At 37.4% G+C, this 23,891-nt stretch overlaps 1 protein-coding gene across 1 annotated transcript in view; it reads right to left on the reverse strand.

The window, feature by feature from the left end:
* Positions 1–23,891, reverse strand: part of SPATA16 (spermatogenesis associated 16) — a 243,826-nt gene that overhangs the window by 141,816 nt on the left and 78,119 nt on the right. The window contains exon 3 of the mRNA XM_024124419.1: positions 1,809–1,898. Within this exon, the coding sequence (XP_023980187.1) occupies positions 1,809–1,898 (90 nt within the window). The remainder of the gene's footprint in view (positions 1–1,808; positions 1,899–23,891) is intronic.

Here is a 23,891-nt window from a genome sequence, read left to right on the forward strand (position 1 = left end):
TATTTAACAGTGGGCTCTCTAGAGTCTGTACAAGCTAACCCAGCACACTACTAGCAGTTTTAACTAGTTACAATCTAGTTCTGAAGTTGCATCTAGCTTTCTCCTATTATCTTTTGATTAGAGTCAGAAGACACATTAGTGAACCACCTCTTAAAGAAAACTATTTTACAGATAACTGTATCTGTTTATGCTGAGCTTATTAGCTTCATTTCTAGCTAGTGACCTTTAGAAAGTGTGGTACAGAAGGTAGCTTACTATCATCGCTTAAATTCCCTCCCATTCGCATAGTGTGTGTGGGAAGAGAGTAAGCCACAGGGGCAACTCAGTAGACAAAATGAAAAGTAGGACTAATAAAATTTTTAAAAAAGTAGGAAGAAGTTGTATGTGGGTAATGTAAGATAAAACATTCAGGAAAAGAGTATAAGGAAAAATAGAATGTAAAAATGAGATTGATAGAGACCTATTTTAATTTTTAAAAGTGGACACTAACACACAGGTACATAGATATTGTGGCATATTGGTTGTTTGACTGCAAAGTGAGAGTAGTTGAGATTAATTCTGCCTTCCATGTCCATCGTTTAATTGAGTTCAAGTAATTCCTAAGACCATCTTATAAAATGGAATTCATGTCAAACTCATAGTATCAATTTTACGGAATCATTCTATTATCTATTTAAATTTCTTAAACTTCATTTTCCAAGAAAGTGTTATTTGGAAATGTTCTAGAGATAGTAGCCACCAGCAACCTAGGCTCCCCATTGCTATTACTGTGGATTTCTCCCTAGGAGTTATGGTTGGAGTATGTATAGAAACCACTCACACTTTCTTTATAAATTCCTGGGGTGGTAAAGTGGATGGGTAAGAAACAATAGGTACCTGTACATTGAGAGATGAAGAAAATTCTTTGAGAGAATTTATCAAAGAGAAGGGGAGTCTGATATGATGATCTTGACTCAGGAATAAAAAGCATTGGTTGTCACAGGTGCAAAGGAATTCTGAGTGTAGCATTGAGGCTGTTGCACAAATCTTGCAATTCTTTGCCGTAAGTCTAGGTTCTGGGGATGAGAATATCAGGAGCTTCTTCACCAGGTTTTTTTTTTTTTTTTTTTTTTTTTTTTTGTGGTACGCGGGCCTCTCACTGTTGTGGCCTCTCCCGTTGCGGAGCACAGGCTCCGGACGCGCAGGCTCAGCAGCCATAGCTCACGGGCCTAGCCGCTGAGCGGCATGTGAGATCTTCCCGGGCCGGGGCACGAACCCGTGTCCCCTGCATCGGCAGGCGGACTCTCAACCACTGCGCCACCAGGGAAGCCCTTCACCAGGTTTTTATGAAACATATTGTGGGTCCAAGAGACAACACTTTAGGACACCTCTAACAACCTTTGGTGTTATAACTGATGCCGTCTTCTCTAGAAATGGGCAGCTGGTATCCTTTTTATGTGGGTTGGATTTTATTTCCAGAACTCAAGAAAGAGATAGCCACAAAATTGTGGCCTTACAACCAGGATCAGGAATGTACTTGAGAGCAAGAGGTCAAGTTCATTTCTAATCTTCCCTGGAAGTTTTCCCATCGTTATCAGTGACCTCATGGCTGGAAAGTTTGAATTTTACTAAGAGCTATGAACACAGAGTGGCTTTAATTAAAGAAAAAGATAGTCAATAATTGTTGGTTTGACGTTTATAAGACAATAATTCTGGTAAAATCATATTCCACGTAAGAAATGGAAAGTTCTATTAAGCTATTACCAGAAGCTGAGAATAAAATTAGTTTAACTCGAAATAAGTCTTCACAAAAGTTATAACAAACATACCGGGCAGCTTCTGAATATCTCTCCAGACATCTAAACACTGTTGCCTGACGAAGATGATTGCGGAAATAGGCTGGGTTTAAAACAATGCTCCTGAAAAGATAAAAGAAATGCAAATGTTATTAAGCCTTTTTTTTTTTTCTTTTTTGCGCTACGCGGGCCTCTCACTGTTGCGGCCTCTCCCGTTGCGGAGCACAGGCTCCGGACGCACAGGCTCAACAGCCATGGCTCACGGGCCCAGCCGATGTGGGATCTTCCCCGACCGGGGCATGAACCCGTGTCCCCTGCATTGGCAGGCGGACTCTCAACCACTGTGCCACCAGGGAAGCCCTGTTATTAAGTTTTTAAAAGTCAATTACCAGAAGTGTATAGGAATGAAATAACATTCATTCAATTTTACTTACTATATATTTTAAAAGATACTAGTAAATGGATCATTTTTCTTCCTGTAATTGTCAGTTAAGACAAATAAACAAGCATTATTGAAAAATTAAGTTTGCATGATAAAAGCAATTTTATTTATAACACAGGCTAACTTTTATGGATGTAACAATGGCAACAAATTTGAATCCAACTTATATTACATATAAGACATGGTGTTATTTTGTTATATATTAATAAATCAGGCAAAGATCACAGGTAGACATATTTATGGTATGTCTACCTATAATGAAGGAGGAGATTGTTAGCTGCTGAATTTCAGTTAAAAGAAAGGAACTGGAATTTGGGTGACATGTTTGTTTGCACTCCACATTGGGTTCTGTGTCTTCCCCCAGCTGGACAATGTAGTGGAATGGAAGGAACCCTGTACCACTGGCTAAGGAATCTGGTCCTGAACTTGCCACTTCTGGTAAGACCCTTGTTCACTTTGGGTTTCCATTTTCTTTTATTGAAATTACAAGGCTTGACTTTTGGGTAAGATTATCTATCCTTGCTTGCTGATTTTTTCATTATCTCAGAGTTCTGCAGTCTCAGTTCCAACTCAGATGAGATGATGATCACTCCATAGCTGCCCTCTTCCTCCAGAGATAAACTGGCAGCCATTCCTCTTCCTTGCTTCACTGAGAACCAGGCACTGTTCAAGGCATTTGATATAATGAGGTGAACTAGACAGATATAGACCATGATTCATCACCGAATGAGGAGACAGCCATTAGTTAAAGTTTAAGGTGTAGCTTATATCATAATAGAGTGTTGTGTTATTGATGTAAGATACAAATGTCACAGAACCAACACAGGATTATTAAGCAATCTTTTTGTGAGCCTGTTTTTACAAGTTGCTGAGAATCACTTGGAATTAGTTCATTATTGAAGTAAGTGGTTCTTAATCTTTTCTGGGGAGGTTGACAGAGCTTTTTGAGAATCGGATGAAAGCTATGGATCTCTGTCCAGAAAAATGCACATAAACATGGTTGCCCAAATTTAGGTAATTCATGTGACCCCTTAAGGCTATTCATGAGCTCCAGACTAAAAAAAATGCAGACAAGAATAATTCCATTCCCAGAAACATTGCTTATAGAAAGAATAAAGTAAAAAAAGAAGCATCTATCTGACGTACATACATAGAATCATAGAACTATATGACAATGAGATGGATTGACTGAATAATACAGCTCACTTTAAACACAAGTGAACAGAATCCAGAGAGGCTAAGGGACCTCTCTAAAATCATAAACTAGTTAGTTGCAATGCTGCTTCAAGTTTATTATTATGTTTCCCATCTCTAGCTACATACAGCACTTCATATTTTACCTTACTCCTTCTCTATGATTTCTGAATTAGCGGGGACTGAGTTAGTAAAGTTTCACTGCATTCTATGCTTAGTAGTTTGTACAAATGAATGCATTAATCTCCCAAGAACACAGACCATTTGCTTTGTTGATTTCTGATTAAAATATTGGAAATTTAAAGCCTATTACATAAGTTTATTCCACATCCGTACTGAACTATTAATATCTACCACTAATACTTTATATTAATTCAGGAAAAAGTATGTTTATAAAGCATGTTAGTGTATTTTATCCGTGTAAAAGTAATCTTGTAGAATTAGATCAGAGTGAAAAGAACAGTGCTGTCTAGGGGCCTGGGTCTTCTGACTCTGACCAGAACTTTTTCTTCCACATTGTAGCGAATTCTTTCCTTTTACTTTGTAATCTTTATTCACTTATGCATTTTTAGCAAATGTCTGCAAATGTGATGAGACAAAATCCTTACTGAATGACCATTTCTTGTCTTTGACATCTCTTTGCCCATGATGTGGTATTTTGGTTTTCCTATGCTATTCTCCAAAGAATCTCGCTTTGCTGGACGTGTTCTTTTGATAAAAATGGATTAGGCTGAAGAAAAGGATGGGGTATAGTGGGCAGGAGGAGTGTGAGAGAAGGGTTTAATACAATAGAGGGGGCTTCCCTGGTGGCACAGTGGTTGAGAGTCCGCCTGCCTATGCAGGGGACACGGGTTCGTGCCCCGGTCCGGGAAGATCCCACATGCCGCAGAGCGGCTGGGCCCGTGAGCCATGGCCGCTGAGCCTGCGCGTCCGGAGCCTGTGCTCCGCAACGGGAGAGGCCACAACAGTGAGAGGCCCGCATACCGAAAAAAAAAAAAAATACAATAGAGGGAGGAGGGAGAGGAGGAATGATCAAAGTGGCCTTGGTGGAGGAGGAGATTTTTGTAGGTAGTGAGGGTTGATGAGATAAACACTGTTTCAGTGTAATTTTTAAAAAGAATAGATTTTTTTTAAATGGCTTGTAATTACAAGTCCTTTCTTTGGTGCTGAAGAAATACATTAGAGGACATGAGTTCACAGCTTCAGAAGAGGGACCAAAAAGACCAGGACCCAGTCTACCCTGACAGGGGGAGGTCTACCTATAAAAGGAAGTTTAGAAATTTGAGATGAGATATTATATTTGGCAGTTTATTACTTTTGGCTCCCTTATAATTATTGCAGCATTCACTGTGTGCTTATAATATGCCCAGTTAGATGTTTGGCATGAAAATGCTAGTGCTGTTTGTAAAGCCTAGTTTTATCCTTTTATTGTTTTATTCAATGCTTTCTAAAATGACATACCCTTTTTAAAAAAAAAATATTTTATTTATTTTTTATACAGCAGGTTCTTATTAGTTATGTTTTATACATATTAGTGTATATATGTCAATCCAAATCTCCCAGTTCATCCCCCCCACCGCCCAGTTTCCCCCCTTGGTGTTCATATGTTTGTTCTCTACATCTGTGTCTCAATTTCTGCCTTGCAAACTGGTTCATCTGTACCATTTTTCTAGATTCCACATATATGTGTTAATATACAATATTTGTCTTTCTCTTTCTGACTTACTTCATTCTGTATGACAGTCTCTAGGTCCATCCATGTCTCTACAAATGACCCAATTTCGTTCCTTTTTATGGCTGAGTAATATTCCATTGTATATATGTACCACACCTTTTTCCATTCATCTGTCGATGGGCATTTGGGTTGCTTCCATGTCCTGGCTATTGTAAATAGTGCTGCAATGGACATGGTGGTACATGACTCTTTTTGAATCATTTATTGTTTCTAGAGTTTTTGATGATGGCCAATCTGACCGGTGTGAGATGATATCTCATTGTCGTTTTGATTTGCATTTCTCTAATGATTAATGATGTTGAGCATTCTTTCATGTGTTTGTTGGCGATCTGTATATCTTCTTTGGAGAAATGTCTATTTAGTTCTTCTGCCCATTTTTGGATTGGGTTGTTTGTTTTTTTGTTATTGAGCTGCAAGAGTTGCTTATAAATTTTGGATATTAGTCCTTTGTCAGTTGCTTCGTTTGCAAATATTTTCTCCCATTCTGAGGGTTGTCTTTTGGTCTTGTTTATGGTATCCTTTGCTGTGCAAAAGCTTTTAAGTTTCATTCGGTCTCATTTGTTTATTTTTGTTTTTATTTCCATTTCTCTAGGAGATGGGTCAAAAAGGATTTTGCTGTGATTTATGTCATAGAGTGTTCTGCCTATGTTTTCCTCTAAGAGTTTGATAGTGTCTGGCCTTACATTTAGGTCTTTAATCCATTTTGAGTTTATTTTTGTGTATGGTGTTAGGGAGTGTTCTAATTTCATTCTTTTACATGTAGCTGTCCAGTTTTCCCAGCACCACTTATTGAAGAGACTGTCTTTTCTCCAGCCTATATCCTTGTCTGCTTTGTCATAGATTAGTTGACCATATGTGTATGGATTTACCTCTGGGCTTTCTATCCTATTCCATTGATCTATATTTCTGTTTTTTGTGCCAGTACCATATTGTCTTGATTACTGTAGCTTTGTAGTATAGTCTGAAGTTAGGGAGTCTGAGTCCTGCAGCTCTGTTTTTTTTTCCCTCAAGACTGCTTTGGCTATTCGGGGTCTTTTGTGTCTCCATACAAATTTTAAGATTTTTTTGTTCTAGTTCTGTAAAAAATGCCAGTAGTAATTTGATAGGGATTGCATTAAATCTGTAGATTGCTTTGGGTAGTATAATCATTTTCACAATATTGATTCTTCTAATCCCAGAACATGGTATATCTCTCGATCTGTTTGTGTCATCTTTGATTTCTTTCATTAGTGTCTTATAGTGTTCTGAGTACAGGTCTTTTACCTCCTTAGGTAGGTTTATTCCTAGGTATTTTATTCTTTTTGTTGCAGTGATGAATGGGATTGTTTCCTTAATTTCTCTTTCTGATCTTTCATTGTTAGTGTATAGGAATGCAAGAGATTTCTGTTCATTAATTTTGCATCCTGCAACTGTACCAAATTCATTGATTAGCTCTAGTAGTTTTCTGGTGGCATCTTTAGGATTCTCTATGTATAGTATCATGTCCTCAGCAAACAGTAACAGTTTTACTTCTTTTACAATTTGTATTCCTTTTATTTCTTTTTCTTCTCTGATGGCCATGGCTAGGAATTCCAAAGCTATGTTAAATAATAGTGGCAAGAGTGGACATCCTTGTCTTGTTCCTTATCTTATAGGAAATGCTTTCAGTTTTTCACCATTGAGAATGATGTTTGCTGTGGGTTTGTCATATATGGCCTTTATTTTGCTGAGGTAGGTTCCCTCTATGCTCACTTTCTGGAGAGTTTTTTTCATAAATGGGCATTGAATTTTGTTAAAAGTTTTTTCTGCATCTATTGAGATGATCGTATGTTTTTTCTCCTTCAATTTGTTAATATGGTGTAGTACATTGATTGATTTGTGTATATTGAAGAATCCATGCATCCCTGGGATAAATCCCACTTGATCATGGTGTATGATCCTATTAATGTATTGTTGGATTCTATTTTCTAGTATTTTGTTGAGGATTTTTGCATCTATATTCATCAGTGATATTGTTGTGTACTTTTCATTTTTTGTAGTATCTTTGTCTGGTTTTGGTATCAGGGTGATGGTGGCCTTGTAGAATGAGTTTGGAAGTGTTCCTACCTCTGCAATTTTTTGGAAGAGTTTGAGAAGGATGGGTGTTAGCTTTTCTCTAAATGTTTGATAGAATTCACCTGTGAAGCCATCTGGACCAGAACTTTTGTTTGTTGGGAGATTTTTAATCACAGTTTCAATTAGAATTTGTCCATTTCTTCCAGGTTGTCCATTTTATTGGCATAGAGTTGCTTGTAGTAGTTTCTTAGGATGCTTTGTATTTCTGTGGTGTCTGTTGTAACTTCTCCTTTTTCATTTCTAATTTTACTGGTTTGAATCCTCTCCCTCTTTTTCTTGATGAGTCTGGCTAAAGGTTGATCAATTTTGTTTATCTTCTCAAAGAACCAGCTTTTAGTTTTATTGATCTTTACTATTGTTTTCTTTGTTTCTATTTCATTTATTTCTGCTCTGACGTTTATGATTTCTTTCCTTCTACTAACTTTGGGTTTTGTTTGTTCTTCTTTTTCGAATTCCTTCAGGTGTAAGGTTAGATTGTTTATTTGAGATTTTTCTTGTTTTCTTGAGGTAGGATTGTGTTCCTATCAACTTCCCTCTTAGAACTGCTTTTGCTGCATCCCATGGGTTTTGGATTGTCGTGTTTTCACTGTCATTTGTCTCTGGTATTTTTTTATATCCTCTTTGATTTCTTCAGTGATCTCTTGGTTATTTAGTAAGGTATTGTTTAACCCCCATGTGTATGTGTTTTTTACATTTTTTCCCCTATAATTGATTTCTAATCTCATAGCATTGTGGTTGGAAAAGATGCTTGATATGGTTTCAATTTTCTTATATTTACCGTGGCTTGATTTGAGACCCAAGATGTGATCTATCCTGGACAATGTTTTTTGTGCACTTGAGAACAAAGTGTAATCTGTTGTTTTTGGGTGGACTGTCCTATAAATATCAATTAAATCTATCTGGTCCGTTGTGTCATTTAAAGCTATTGTTTCCTGTATGACACTCTGCATTATTAATTTTCTGTCTGGATGATCTGTCCATTGGTGCAAGTGAGGTGTTCAAGTTCCCCACTATTATTGTGTTACTGTCGATTCCCTCTTTATAGGTGTTTGCATTTGCCTTATGTATTGAGGTGCTCCTATGTTAGGTGCATATATATTTATAATTGTTATATCTTCTTCTTGGATTGATCCCTTGATAATTATGTAGTGTCCTTCTTTGTCTCGTGTAATTGTCTTCATTTTAAAGTTTCTTTTATCTGATATGAGTATGGCTACTCCAGCTTTCTTTTGATTTCCATTTGCATGGAATATCTTTTTCCATCCCCTCACTTTCAGTCTGTTATGTGTCCCTAGGTCTGAAATGGGTCTCTTGTAGACAGCATATATATTGGTCTTGTTTTTGTATCCATTCAGCGAGCCTGTGTCTTTTGGTGGGAGCATTTAATCCATTTACATTTAAGGTAATTATCAGTATGTATGTTCCTGTTACCATTTTCATAATTGTTTTGGGGTTTTTTTTGTAGGTCCTTTTCTTCTCTTTTGTTTTCCACTTAGAGAAGTTCCTTTAGCATTTGTTGTAGAGCTGGTTTGTTGGTGCTGAATTCTCTTAGCTTTTGCTTGTCTGTAAAGTTTTGATTTCTCTGAAGGATCTGAATGAGATCCTTGCCAGTAGAGTAATCTTGGTTGTAGGTTCTTCGCTTTCATCATTTTAAATATATCATGCCACTCCCTCTGGCTTGGAGAGTTTCTGCTGAGAAATCAGCTGTTAACCTTATGGGAGTTCCCTTGTATGTTATTTGTCATTTTTTCCTTGCTGCTTTCAATATTTTTTCTTTGTCTTTAATTTTTGTCAGTTTGATTACTATGTGTCTCGATGTGTTTCTCCTTGGGTTTATCCTGCCTGGGACTCTCTGTGATTCCTGGACTTGGGTGGTTATTTCCTTTTCCATGTTAGGGAAGTTTTCAACTATAATCTCTTCAAATATTTTCTCGGGTCCTTTCTCTGTCTCTTCTCCTTCTGGGACCTCTATAATGGGAATGTTGGTGTGTTTAATGTTGTCCCAGAGGTCTCTTAGGCTGTCTTCATTTCCTTTCATTCTTTTTTCTTTATTCTGTTCCATGGCAGTGAATTCCCCCATTCTGTCTTCCAGGTCACTTATCCGTTCTTCTGCCTCACTTATTCTGCTATTGATTCCTTCTAGTGTATTTTTTATTTCAGCTATTGTATTGTTCATCTCTGTTTGTTCTTTTATTCTTCTAGGTGTTTGTTCTTTAATTCTTCTAGGTCTTTGTTAAACATTTCTTGCATCTTCTCGATCTTTGCCTCCATTCTTTTTCCGAAGTTCTGAATCATCTTCACTATCATTATTCTGAATTCTTTTTCTGGAAGGTTGCCTATCTCCACTTCACTTAGTTGTTTTTCTGGGGTTTTATCTTGTTCCTTCATCTGGTACATAGCCCTCTGCATTTTTATCTTGTCTATCTTTCTCTGAATGTGGTTTTCATTCCACAGGCTGCAGGATTGTAGTTCTTCTTGCTTCTGCTCTTTAATTCTTGTCATTAATCTCTGGAAGGGAAAGAACTGCCTAATGATCTCTTTGTGAAAAAATTGATCTAATATGGCATATTTATTCTTTGATGAACTTTATAATCTCCATTTTTTAAGTTGCAAAACCCCCCACATTTAGTGGCTTTCATTGGTGTTAAAGGCATTAAGCAATTTTAGGAAGAACAGACATTTTTATACTATTGTCTTCCAATCCAGGAACCTGACATTCTCTTCATTCAAGTATTCTTTTATGTCTTCCAGTAATATTTTAACCTTCCTTTACCTTTTTTAAAATAGAGGTTATACGTAAAATAGATAACTAGTGGGAAGTAGCCACATAGCACAGGGATATCAGCTAGGTGGTTTGTGACCACCTAGAGGGGTGGGATAGGGAAGGTGGGAGGGAGGGAGACACAAGAGGGAAGAGATTTGGGAACATATATATATGTATAACTGATTCACTTTTTTATAAAGCAGAAACCAACACGCCATTGTAAAGCAATTATACTCCAATAAAGATGTTAAAAAAATAGAGGTTTTATAAATTTCTTATTAATTCTAAAGTTTAAAAATTATTGATTGGAATTATACCTGATAATATTCGTGTGTGTGTGTGAGCGTGCGCGCATGCACCTCGGAGCTCACTAGAACTGTAAAGTCTTGATCCCTAAACCTACTGAATCTGCATTTTAACAAGACCCTCAGGTGATTTGTATGCACAGTAAAGTTTGAGAAGCACCACATGTATGTCTGATAAGAATGGGATTTTTTCTTTTATACTTCCTCACTTCTTATTGCTAGCATTTAGATATGTATTTTAAAATTACTTAGTTTTGTATCTGTTTTTTAAATATTGCAGTAATTTAGTTTTATTCACATCATCTGCAAATAATGAAGTTTGATACTGCTTTTCAATATTTACATTTTTTTTCCTTCTCTTACTGCATAGGCTAAAATTTTTTTAAAAGGAATTTAAATAAGTGAGGTGATCTAGGGATGCTTTAGTATTTCACTGATAATTATGATTATGAATTAATTTGAGAAAAAGTATTATTTTCCAATTATCAGAAATAAATGCTTAATTTTTTTTTCAAATATCCTCTGGATCTATCAACATGATTGTGGCCTTTGTCCTTTTCTTTTGTAGGGATGACTTGGATTAATTACTGATTCAAAAAAAGCATTAAATTGATAAACAGAATGTTAAAGTCAAGGATTAAGATAGATACCTTTACTTCACTCAAATTCCTTGGGAGATCTTTCTAGACCTAAGTTTTAATGGTGATTATTACCATTTCAAAATTCAGTTTGCTTTTAAAGGCAATATTGATTTCATGTTCTTTTTTTACATCTTTACATTTATTCTCTAATTTTTAGAAAATTAACTTCTTATTTTAATATAGTTTTATTTAAGTCAATTTTATTGAGATATAATCTACATATAGTAGTATTCACCTTTTTTTTTTTTTTTTTTTTTTTTTTTTTTTTTTGCGGTACACGGGCCTCTCACTGTTGTGGCCTCTCCCGTTGCGGAGCACAGGCTCCGGACGCGCAGGCTCAGCGGCCGTGGCTCACGGGCCCAGCCGCTCCGCGGCATGTGGGATCCTCCCGGACCGGGGCACGAACCCGTGTTCCCTGCATTGGCAGGCGGATTCTCAACCACTGCGCCACCAGGGAAGCCCTCACCTTTTTAAAGTGTACAGTTTGATGCATTTTGACAAGTTTATAACCATCACCACAATAAAGTTATAGAGTTTTCCCAACCACATCCAAAAGTGGCAATGGAGGCAGGAGACTTTCATACCTGTTGCCCCAGAGACAGATGTGTTTTGCTTCTACATCTCAATCAGAAGCCTGAAATCTGTGAGTGAGAACATTAGTTATCACTACTTCAGGGGCTTAAGGCTTTAGTCTTTTTATGAGATTAGGGATCAAGGAAGCAATTTCTTATTTAGGCGAAGATGCCTAAATTCAGTTTCCTTTACCTTGCTTAGTCATTAGCAAAGTAAAGCAGTGACTCATTCTCCTGAATGACATTCTTCTTAATAGATTAGTGAAATGCTGACATATTCTTTTAGAAATAGTTGGTAGACCTAGAGAATGCCAGGGATATGAAACATTTTTATTTCGCCAAAGCATGATATCCTTGTGGATAAGATGGTGATATTTATGCTGGATAGTGACATCATTCAATAGACTATAACTTGTTGAACAACTGATCAGTACTGTTGAAGTATAGTCTAGATTATTATGAAAGTTTAATGGCTTGTCCTTAGCCCTTTTTGTGGATATTTCCATTAGTGACTAAGATTAAGAGATTGAAAGGATGCCTATAAATTTTTTAGATGCATACATTTTACCTAACAAAGAATAATATCACTGATAACAGAAACAAAATTCAAAATGATATGGGCAGGTTAAAAATCTTATGTTATGGATTCTAAAATCAGTTTTACAAATATAATCATGGCTTAGGTGTGGCCATGTGGAAAAAGTCTGAATATTTTAACTAATCACAAGCTAAATATGATAAGACAATATGATAGAGCTACAAAAACTGTACATAAAATTTATGTTAAATGAATCAAAGGCATTCTGTTCAAATGATAAATGATATTTCCCCTGAATTCTGCTTTAGCTATATAGACACATCTGTGGGAACCACCACCATTTTGGGTTGTGTCTAGAGTGTCCAGTGGATCTAGGGAACATAGTGTGTGAAGAATATAGAATGAAATTGATATGTTTAGAGAGTAAAGTAAGATTAGTGGAAACTAAGTAAATACTTTCAGATACAAAGGCCTGCCATGTGGAAAACAGAATAATTATTCTATGTAAAAACAGATGAGATCTGGCAAAACCCAGTATTATAGAGTTACAGATAGTTCAGTTCAAGATAAGGAGGGACTTAATAACCAGTGATGCAGTAGGCTTTGAGAAGAGTTTCCTTTTACTGGAATCATTGAAGTGTTATTTAGAATGCCATCTGTCAGGATGTGTGGAAGAAATTCTTGACTGAGTGGGAGATTAGGCTAAATGACTTTCAAGGATATTCACAAAAAATCTCTTAGAATACATTGTTGATCACTGTGAAGGGTCTGAGTTTTCCCCCACTTTCAGGCTCACAAGTTAACATGACATAGTTTCATGGGTACTTGTAGAAGACCTGAACCTCCAAGGCTAGAGACAAAGGACAGTTTCTTACTCATAGCAACAGCAGTAGCCAATGTATCAGTCTTTTGTTGTACTGGTTCCTTGAGCTGAAATTCCCAGATAGCAATGCAAAGAAGTCCAGGTGCAGCCTTCACATTTCAGTAGGTTGCATTATAGGAGAGGAATCCTGAGCTTAAAGAATACAGGTGTTTTATAATGGATTGTAAGCATGCCTGTTTATAGGTCTAGAGGGAGACACTATCTTCATCTTTCAAGCCTATAAGCAGACTTGCCTTTTCTTCCAAGGTTGTTTATCACACAGTCATCTTTGAAACGATATTTCAGAGCAAAGGCCAGTCAATGCCTTGTTTACAACCCAAGGAGAATTGTCTCCCTACGTAGATAATTTTTGTTCAGATAGGCAAGCAGTGTTTGTTACATTCATACCATTAACAAATAAAAAAGAGTTCATAACAAGGTCCAAAAAATTAAAATATCGTAGAAAAATCTCAGAATACCTAATAATGAAGAATGGGTGATTATTTTATTATCTATTTATGTTCTGTTTTAGGTAGATTTTAAGGCAGCTTACAGAATATTTATGAAGTTAAGTCAAAATAAATGTGCATTTAAAGAATGGATAAGATGGTAAATTTTACATTACATGTGTTTCATCACAATTAAAAATAAAACAAAAATATAACTGAATGAAGAAAGCAAGATTAAATGTAGGGAAGTTAAGCTGACACCTAGATGACGTTAGTACATAAAAGATGGGTCGCAAGAGTCTAAGAGTTTGATTGACATGGACTACATGTTTTCTTCTAGGTTTGCTGGTAGCTAATGGAAAGAAGGGCATAGAGTTTGTTTTAAATAAGCCAGTTCCTCAATTCAAATATTTTTTGTAGTACAACTGGAAAGATCACCTTATCCAAAGACGTCCTATAATGTAATAATCTGTGTCCTCAGTAACAGATTTACAGAAAGATCAGCAATTGTTCCATGTGGTTGCTTCTTAGAACTTCTTTCCCCATGGACTGTTGGTATAATACCAAATCTCAATCTAGTAACCAGAATTCCTAGGTAGATGAAAGGAATAGGAATGTAAAGGAAACTTAAGCGATAGTGCTGTCACTACACAAGGATTCAATGAAATCTTAGTGGTTGTGTTTTATTTGGTCACTTGCTTCACTACAAAAGATTGATAATTAGAATTAAAAGCCAAAATAAAGTATAACAGTCCTTAATGTATTGAGAAGAATTGAGAAGTCCATATACTCTCTTTAAATATCTTACATTGACAAGCAAGATAGAACAATGAAATGACCCAATTTAATTTACATGGGAGAAATGGAACTTTTTATGAAGTATTAGAGCATAAAATTAGAATTAAAGGCATTGGTTTTTGAAATAAGAAAATTACATTAGGTTGTTGTCAAATAATGCATGTAGCTCTGCTAAATTAGTGACAAAGCATGATTTTGCAAAAGTATGAAAGCAAACTTAACTCTTTAGGGAAACAACAATAAGAAATCTTTCTCAACTATTTCTAGAGATCCCAACATGTACATGGCACAGCAGAAGAAAACAAATTTAAAGAAGAAGCCAAATAGGGGAGTAACTTGAATATCATCCCTGATGTTTTATCCCCCAAATTACAATTAATTATATGTGGAAAATATTGAATTATGGAATTACTCAAGTGAGCAACAAATACCTAATTTCTTGACATGACCAAGAGTCAATAGGATAAGTATCTTAAAAAATTGCTATATTGTCATAATTCTGAAAAATATATAGTTAGAAGGGAGATGTTATATTGTATGTCCTCTTTATAGAGCTAATAGTGAATACACATTAAATAATGACTAGGATCAATGTTTAAGTATATTTTACTTTAGAATTTGAGAATGAGATTTCCTTGTTTAGAAAACTAGAGTGAACATTAAGGGAATCAACAGATTTAATGGGTCATCAATACCAACAAATAGGAACCTTTAGAAGGAGCTTTTAGGGCTTCCATATTTTTCCATATTCATTTTAGTCTTCCATATTCTTCATCAACATGAATATCATCAGTTAACATATATCAAATAATCATCAGAAATAAGTATGGCACCCTACTGAATCCTTAGAAGTGTGCAATGATATGCCTTTTTAGACCAATGGAGACCATTTCTTTTTCTATTTCTTTTAGTTTTTTCACTCTATTATTTACTCTGTATTGGAGACCTCTAGCAAATTCGTGACACATAATGGGCATTCAGTGAATGTTTGTGGAATAAAGCAATGTTACTGAGTGACTGAACACAGTCTTCCTCAGGAGCCACCAGAGAACCCAGTCTTATCTAAGATTCGCTGGGAGATCTACATGTGTTTTGACCTGAATATACTAAGGTCTTCTCTCCACCGACTTTTGCACCTATATGCCATTTGAATGTCAGCTTTACACAATTTCATAATCCCTACCTGTATGCAGATGTGGTGAGGAATGAAAGACAGTTTATGTAATAAAAGGATGTAGAGATATAGATAAGTAGACCCTTTGAAAAAAATTCCCACTACAAAATTTGTTTTCATAATTTGAAAACCTGAAAAACACCCCACATTTTTGTAGACTGTAATTGTGTCTTCCCATTTTTTTCTCCATCTGTCAAATGCCTAGATAGAGTAAACATGAAACGGATTCCCATTTATTTTTCATCTGCATTGTAAGCCAAAGACTGTCCAGTAAAAAAGCTGTTAGTAAATCACTTGTTCAGTTCTCGCAACAAAACAGTCTTTAAGTAATGCAGTATATCAACCTATCTTTTGACATTTTCATTTTTTGTTCTTGATGTTTTCTCTTAAAAAAGAATACAGTGTTGGCCCTATTATCTTTTCTGTAGGGTTCATGAGCCAAATACCAGCTATCAACTCTCTTGTAGAAAAGCTATCAAGATTCAGAAACCAAAGTTGTAGATGTAAAGCCCTGTTCATCTGTCTGTGTAATATTGAGGTGGAGTAGTGGTGGCGGTGGTTCAAGAACAGCATGACAAATAGCACATGTTTTTTTTCTATTCTCTGTGTTACTTGGGTGGGCTGCATTTTAGAATGTTTGCTTTGAAAAGTACAATAAATTCCCCTCTGTTCTAACCTACCAGAAATTACTTATGATTCATTCAGCAACAATTACTGAGAGTAAACCATGTGCCAGACACTGTACAGGTTCTAAAGAAAAGAACCAGAAGGGTAAATACATACTTAAACTAATATTTTGAGTAGCCCCATTGTATGGAAATAAATGTCTGCCTGCATTCTATTATTTTTCATGCTGTCTTCAACCAGCAATTATGCAAGAATCTTTAAAATGAACTGAAATAAATTATAGTGAATTCTACTATATCGTTTTACTGGATAATGAAATGGGATGCTTATTTCTTTTAAAATATGAGAATTAGAGGGATTTTTGATAGCACAATCAAAACTATTCATGTATTAAGTATTAAAATTGTTCATATTGACATGATTTTTTGATCTGGAGACTAATAAATGTCTTCCAGGAACAGTATTTTACCTACGATAAAACCCCCTTTTGCTCCTATACCAAAGGATAAATATTAATGTGACTCATGCTTGATGAAACATTTGGACTTCTGACAATTGCCTGTGATTTTCCTTTGTTGAATTAACAAAATTAGTGGAAATGTACCAAAACGAGCATTGCATTTATGTATAGGGTGACCATTCCAGCCAAACCCTTAGTTTATATACTGTATTATAGTTTACAAATTGAAAGCCAAATTTGAATTGGATATGGACTTTGATTATGGGAAAGGCTCTTGATTTTGGATACAGTGTTTATTTTTTTTTTATTTTTTATTTTTTTTGTGGTATGCGGGCCTCCCTCTGCTGTGGCCTCTCCCGTTGCGGAGCACAGGCTCCGGACGCACAGGCCCAGCGGCCATGGCTCACGGGCCCAGCCGCTCCGCGGCATGTGGGATCCTCCCAGACCGGGGCGCGAACCCGGTTCCCCTGCATCGGCAGGCGGACGCGCAACCACTGCGCCACCAGGGAAGCCCCAGTGTTTATTTATAGACCAAATAAGTGGAGTCACCACTCAAAGTGACTCCAATTAGGGAAGTCTACTAATTACTAATACTGTAAATGAGAATGTTAATGGTTTCTCTTTGAAATTCAAAGGGGTTTTCTAATATGTTTATTAACTCTTTGTTGACAAAGGTGACTAAATCTCCTGTCTTGATATCCAGTTCTCTTTGGCTGGAAGTACTGTGTCTCAACCTGTTGTGACCTGTGCCAAAAAAGGTGTCGTCTCACATTACTTTGGAAAGAATACATTTTCCAGATATCTTTAGAAGTGCTGCCATTTCTGTGAATATAATACAACAGCATATATTTGTTTGTTTGTTTGTTTAAAAAGCTATGTTAGGTTCTAAGCAACTAGCCTCCAAAAGAAGTCTTAATCCAATTGTGAAAAATTATAGAAATACACACATAACCTACAGTAAATAAAGTGAAACTTGAAACAGTTGTGGGCACATGAAAGCAATGGAAAAAACCAAAAGGTTTGTGTAGAGGATCTAAAATGACAGGAAACTGCAAACTTTGGAAAGACGTCAGGACAAGGTGAATCTTGAGCTGCACTTTGAAGTGATCACATTTAGGGAAGAGAGGTAGAAAATCCAGATTGGAAGAGTGGCCCCCAAATGACTTGGTGATAGAGTATGGTAAACTGTAATAAAAAGTGCCATGTAAATTTGCTTAGCTAAAGTAATAAATTCACTATAAGGGAAGGCAGAATCCTATTAAGGATTTGCTCATTCATTAAAAGATTTTTAATTTTATGGAAGAAATTACTAAGGCTTTAGGGATTACTAAGCAAGCACATGATAGAAACATTTTTTTAACATCTTTATTGGCGTATAATTGCTTTACAATGTTGTGTTAGTTTCTGCTGTATAACAAAGTGAATCAGCTATACATATACCTATATCCCCATATCTTCTCCCTCCTGTGTCTCCCCTCCCACCGTGATTATCCCACCTCTCTAGGTGGTCGCAAAGCACCGAGCTGATCTCCCCGTGCTATGTGGCTGCTTCCCACTAGCTATCTATTTTACATTTGGTAGTGTATGTATTTCCATGCCACTCTCTCACTTCGTCCCAGTTTACCCTTCCCCCTCCCCGTGTCCTCAAGTCCATTCTCCACGTCTGTGTCTTTATTCCTGTCCTGCCCCTAGGTACATCAGAACCATTTTTATTTTGATTCCATATATATATGTGTTAGCATACGGTATTTGTTTTTCTCTTTCTGACTTGCTTCACCCTGTATGACAGACTCTAGGTCCATCCACCTTACTAAAAGTAACTCAATTTTGTTTCTTTTTATGGCTGAGTAATATTCCATTGTATATATGTGCCACATCTTCTTTATCCATTCATCTGTCGCTGGACACTTAGGTTGCTTCCATGTCCTGGCTATTGTAAATTGTGCTGCAATGAACACTGTGGTACATGACTCTTTTTGAATTATGGTTTCCTCAGGGTATACGCCTAGTAGTGGGATTTCTGGGTCACATGATAGTTCAATTTTTAGTTTTTTAAGGAACCTACATACTATTCTCCATAGTGGCTGTATCAGTTTACATTCCCACCAACAGTGCAAGAGGGTCCCCTTTTCTCCACACCCTCTCCAGCATTTATTGTTTGTAGATTTTTTGATGATGGCCATTCTGACTGGTGTGAAGTAATACTTAATTTAGAAATACTTTTTAAGAAGACAGTCATTGCAACTATTCTGAAGAAAGATGAGAGATACAAAGGCTGGGAGGATCCTAAGTATGTATGCTATAAACTGGTATAGTGGTTCTCAAAGTGTGGTCTTCAGATTGACAAGGGGGGGGTTACAATATTATTATTATTTTTATAATAATGTTAAGATATCATTTTCCTTTTTCACTGTGTTGATATTTGCAGTGATGTTGCAAAAGCCATGGTGGGTAAAACTGCTGACTCTTTTGCAGGAATCAAATCAGTGATAGCAAACGGTTGTAGTAGAAATTGAGTGTATTCTTCACCATTGTATGCACTTGCCGCCCCCAAAATTACAAATCTCAATCCTTGAGTATGTGTCTTTTTAATATTTGGTGTGATGAGATGGGACATACGCAGAAAACCATTCTGTCCAGCATAACAAGCCATGATGGCTGCCTTGAGGAAAAGCACTTGTGCACTCCTGCCATTCTTTGCATCTGTGAGCTGACCTAGCTGCTGTTTCCATGGAACATCATGTTTTACTTGGAAGAACAACTAGCAAACTATGATTATCAGACTTGGAATTTGGCAGACATTTCTTGAAAATGAAATGAGTGTGCCTGTCACTTAAAGGAACACAACTGACAGTATTTATTGCCAGTGCTAAAAGTTTGAGCTTTCAAGCAAAAATTAGAATTTCGGAAAACTTATATCTGTCACTGTGAGCTTGACAGCCACCCAATGCTTAAAGACTTTTCTGATGATACTGGTGATATTAACATGTGGGATTTTTGAAATTTACTATTGCATAATAGAAATCTGCAAGTGATGCATTATTTCCCACATAACCAATGTATGATGTTACTAACTCATGCATGGATAAACAACCCATTCAAAGTGTAAGGAAGACCAATGGCTTTTAATGAAGCAGAGTACAAGTTGATCGATATGGTTTCAGCATCCTCATTGCAATTAATTTTTAAGAAGCTACTGCTTGTCAAGTCTTGGTGTAGTATCAAAGAATATTAGGATTATCTGAAAAGTCTATTAACATTCTCTTTCCTTTTCTAACAATACATCTTGTGTCAGACTGGATTTCTTCATATAGTTCAACCATACTGCAACAGATTGAATGCAGAATCAGATATGAGAACTCAGTTTTATTTTATGATGCCATATATTAAAAAGATTTGCAAAAATGTAGAACAACGCTACTCCTGTGAGCATTTAAAAAAATACTTATTTTTAATAAAGTATGCATTTTATGTTAGCATATAATGGGTTTACTGTTACTAAATTAGTAACTATATATTTTTAAGTTTATAATTAAAGTTCTATTTTTTAATGTGGTAAACCTTTCTAAATATAACCTACATAAAGCAAAAAAAAATCTCTGGGATCCTCAATAGTGTTTAAAAATATAATGGGGTCAGAAGACCAGTTTTAGAACCACTGTACAAGTAAAATTTGCATGAAGGCTTTAACTACAAGAAAGAAGATAAAGAGGCACATGGGACATACTTGTTTAATAATTTGCATTATATCACACTATCCTTTTGCCTTCTGTCTTAAAACCAAATACCTTCCCCCCTTCTTTTTTGGGGTCTGTATATGTGATTTATCAATGTTATTCTCATATTATTTTCTTTCAGCAAAAACCAAAAACTGCTTTCTCAGAGCCTGTATGTATTGAACAGGTTCTATAAGGACAGTTTATGGGAAATAAAAATCTAAAAAATCAAAAAGAATGAGGTTAAATACATAGTAAAGTTATATTATTAGATTTCTTTCTTCTTCTAATCTCTTATTGTGAAACACTAAAAAAACCCGAATGCTGCTGTGAAATTAACTGTCTTCTGTGGGAAAGTCATCTTTCCTATTAAAAGCTTAATAATTGTTAATATCATGACCATGTATATCAAATTACCAAATTATTTTGCCTCAGGTGACCTAGGAAAGACACATGTTCTGCATTTCCTCCAGTGAATAAGATTCTTAAGAAATGTATATGTCACAGCTTTGACCTGTGAGCAGATCATAGGCAACGCCACTAAGGAGTCATCTCTTTTTTAACGGTTGTAACTTAACATATGTCTGCTCTTCAGACGTCTATGAAAAATCAAGAAAGGTCACAGGGTGAACATGAGGAATTCTTGCTATAGCAACAAAAGAGGAAATGAGAAAGGGTTTGGGTAAATACAGCAGTAACAGTACAATCTCAGAATCTGCAAAATGCTTGTTGAGGCTAGTACTCTGTTGTCAGTGATATAAAATATTAATGAAATATCCATGAAAATACCCATATCCATGAAATACACATTCGTCAGTTGTGAAAAGTAAGATGGATAGGAGAGGTGTACTTTTATTTGTAAGGTAGTCAGCTCTTTTAAGGTGAACTGTGAGAGTGAGAGCAAGTCAGGCTCACCCAACGCGAGATTTCTATCTGGAATCCAAAGAAGTAAAGAGAAAATTTTAAATATCAAACACAGGCTGGCAAGAGCTGTGAAATGAATAGGGGTAGGCATCTAGGCTATGTTTTTCACCTTCTCCAACAGAAACGGGCCTGTTCCAGGTTTCTCTCTTGCTACTTGTAGCCCTATATGTAATGGCCTATTTTTTGACTTCCCCAAGGATCCCCAGAAAGACCTTTAGGACTGAGAGTGTGAGAAGACATTGAAGGACGTTGCTTTGAGAATAAGACCCAAATGTCAATTTTACATTTTAGTCTGTGGGAAGCAGAATCAGTAGGAATAAGCTTTAATCCCTTAAAATGGTGTTGGTTGAATTTGGAAATGTGGATAGTCCTCCATTTTCCCTCAAAGTTAATTATTTCTAACGTTTTTTGGACATCTAATATTCACCAGGAGCTTGTATTTCCCTAGACTTCCTCACTTCTAGTATTGGTCTTAAACTAGTCCATTTTTTAACGACTTGTGTGGAAATCTTTTTGCACATAAAGGCAACAAATTCGGAGGCTAAAAACAACCACATGAGAACTATCAAAATAGTTTTCACTTTGTTGATGAACACTGTTAACTGGAGCAAATGTGCTCATGAAAAGAAGTTTGTTAATTCTAGAATCTTGTAAAATTTTACATTGGTCACGTGATGTGTTTGGAAATAAAACACAATGGTGACTTTAAGGTTAAGATTTGCACAAACGGGATGGGAAGAGTAAGACGTGGAGATCACCTTCCTCCTCACAAATACATCAGAAATAACATCTACACGTGGAACAACTACAGAACACCTACTGAATGCTGGCAGAAGACCTCAGGCCTCCCAAAAGGCAAGAAACTCCCCACGTACCTGGGTGGGGCAAAAGAAAAAAGAATAAACAGAGATAAAGAATAGGGACGGGACCTGCACCAATGGGAGGGAGCTGTGAAGGAAGAAAGGTTTCCACACACTAGAAGCCCCTTTGCGGGCGGAGACTGCAGGTGGCGGAGAGGGGAGCTTCAGAGCCATGGAGGAGAGTGCAGTAACGGTGCGGAGGGCAAAGCAGCGAGATTCCCGCAGAGGATCGGTGCCGACCAGCACTCACCAGCCCGAGAGGCTTGTCTGCTCACCCGCCGGGACGGGCGGGGCTGGGAGCTGAGGCTCGGGCTTCAGTCGGATCCCAGGGAGAGGACTGGGGTTGGCTGTGTGAACACAGCCTGAAGGGGGCTAATGTGCCACAGCTAGCCAGGAGGGAATCCGGGAAAAGTTCTGAACTGCCGAAGAGGCAAGATACTTTTTCTTGCCTCGTTGTTTCCTGGTGCGCGAGGAGAGGGGATTAAGAGCGCCGCTTAAAGGAGCTCCAGAGAGGGGCTCGAGCTGCGGCTATCAGCGTGGACCCCAGAGACGGGCATGAGATGCTAAGGCTGCTGCTGCAGCCACCAAGAAGCCTATGTGCAAGCACAGGTCACTCTCCACACCTCCCCTCCTGGGAGCCTGTGCAGCCCACCACTGCCAGGGTCCCGTGATCCACGGACAACTTACCCAGGAGAACACATGATGTGCCTCAGGCTGGTGCAACGTCATGCTGCCCTCTGCTGCCGCAGGCTCGCCCCGCACTCCGTGCCCCTCCCTCCCCGTGGCCTGAGTGAGCCAGAGCCCCCAAATCAGTTGCTCCTTTAACCCCGTCCTCTCTGGGAAAAGGACAGATGCCCTCAGGCAACCTACACGCAGAGGCAGGGACAGATCCAAAGCTGAATCCCAGGAGCTGTGCGAACAAAGAAGAGAAAGGGAAATCTCTCCCAGCAGTCTCAGGGGCAGCAGATTAAATCTCCATAGTCAACTTGATGTACCCTGCATCTGTGGAATACCTGAATAGACCAAGAATCACCCCAAATTGAGGAGGTGGACTTTGGGACCAAAGATATATATATATATATTTTCCCTTTTTCTCTTTCTGTGAGTGTGTATACGTATGCTTCTGTGTGTGATTTTGTCTGTGTAGCTTTGCTTTTACCATTTGTTCTAGGGTTCTTTCTGTCCATTTTTTTTTTTAGTATAGTTTTCAGCACTTGTTATCATTCGTGGATTTGTTTTTTGGTTTGGTTCTCTTCTTTCTTTTTTGTAATTACTTAAAAATTTTTCTTTAATAATTATTTTGATTTTAATAATATTTATTTTATTTTATCTTTTTCTTTCTTTCTCTCTCTCTCTCTTTTTTTCTTCCTTTTTTCCTCCCTTTTCTTCTGAGCCGTGTGGATGACAGCCTCTTGGTGCTCCAGCCAGATGTCAGAGCTGTGCCTCTGATGTGGGAGAGCCAAGTTCAGGACACTGGTCCACCAGGGACCTCCCAGCTCCATGTAATATCAAATGGCGAAAATCTCCCAGAGATCTCCATCTCAACGCCAAGACACAGCTCCACTCAACAACCAGCAAGCTACAGTGCTGGACGCCCTATGCCAAACAACTAGCAAGACAGGAACACAACCCAACCCATTAGCAGAGCGGCTGCCTAAGAATATAATAAGGCCACAGACACCCCAAAACCCACCACCAGACGTGGACGTGCCCACCAGAAAGACAAGATCCAGCCTTATCCACCAGAACACAGGCACCAGTCCCCTCCAGCAGGAAGCCTATGCAACCCACTGAACCAACCTTAGCCACTGGGGGCACACACCAAAAACAACAGGAACTATGAACCTGAAGCCTGTGAAAAGGAGACCCCAAACACAGTAAGTTAAGCAAAATGAGAAGACAAAGAAACACACAGCAGATGAAGGAGCAAGGTAAAAACCCACCAGATCTAACAAATGAAG

The sequence above is a fragment of the Physeter macrocephalus genome, chromosome 1 (assembly GCF_002837175.3).
Source record: "Physeter macrocephalus isolate SW-GA chromosome 1, ASM283717v5, whole genome shotgun sequence".
Taxonomy (NCBI): Eukaryota; Metazoa; Chordata; class Mammalia; order Artiodactyla; family Physeteridae; genus Physeter; species Physeter macrocephalus.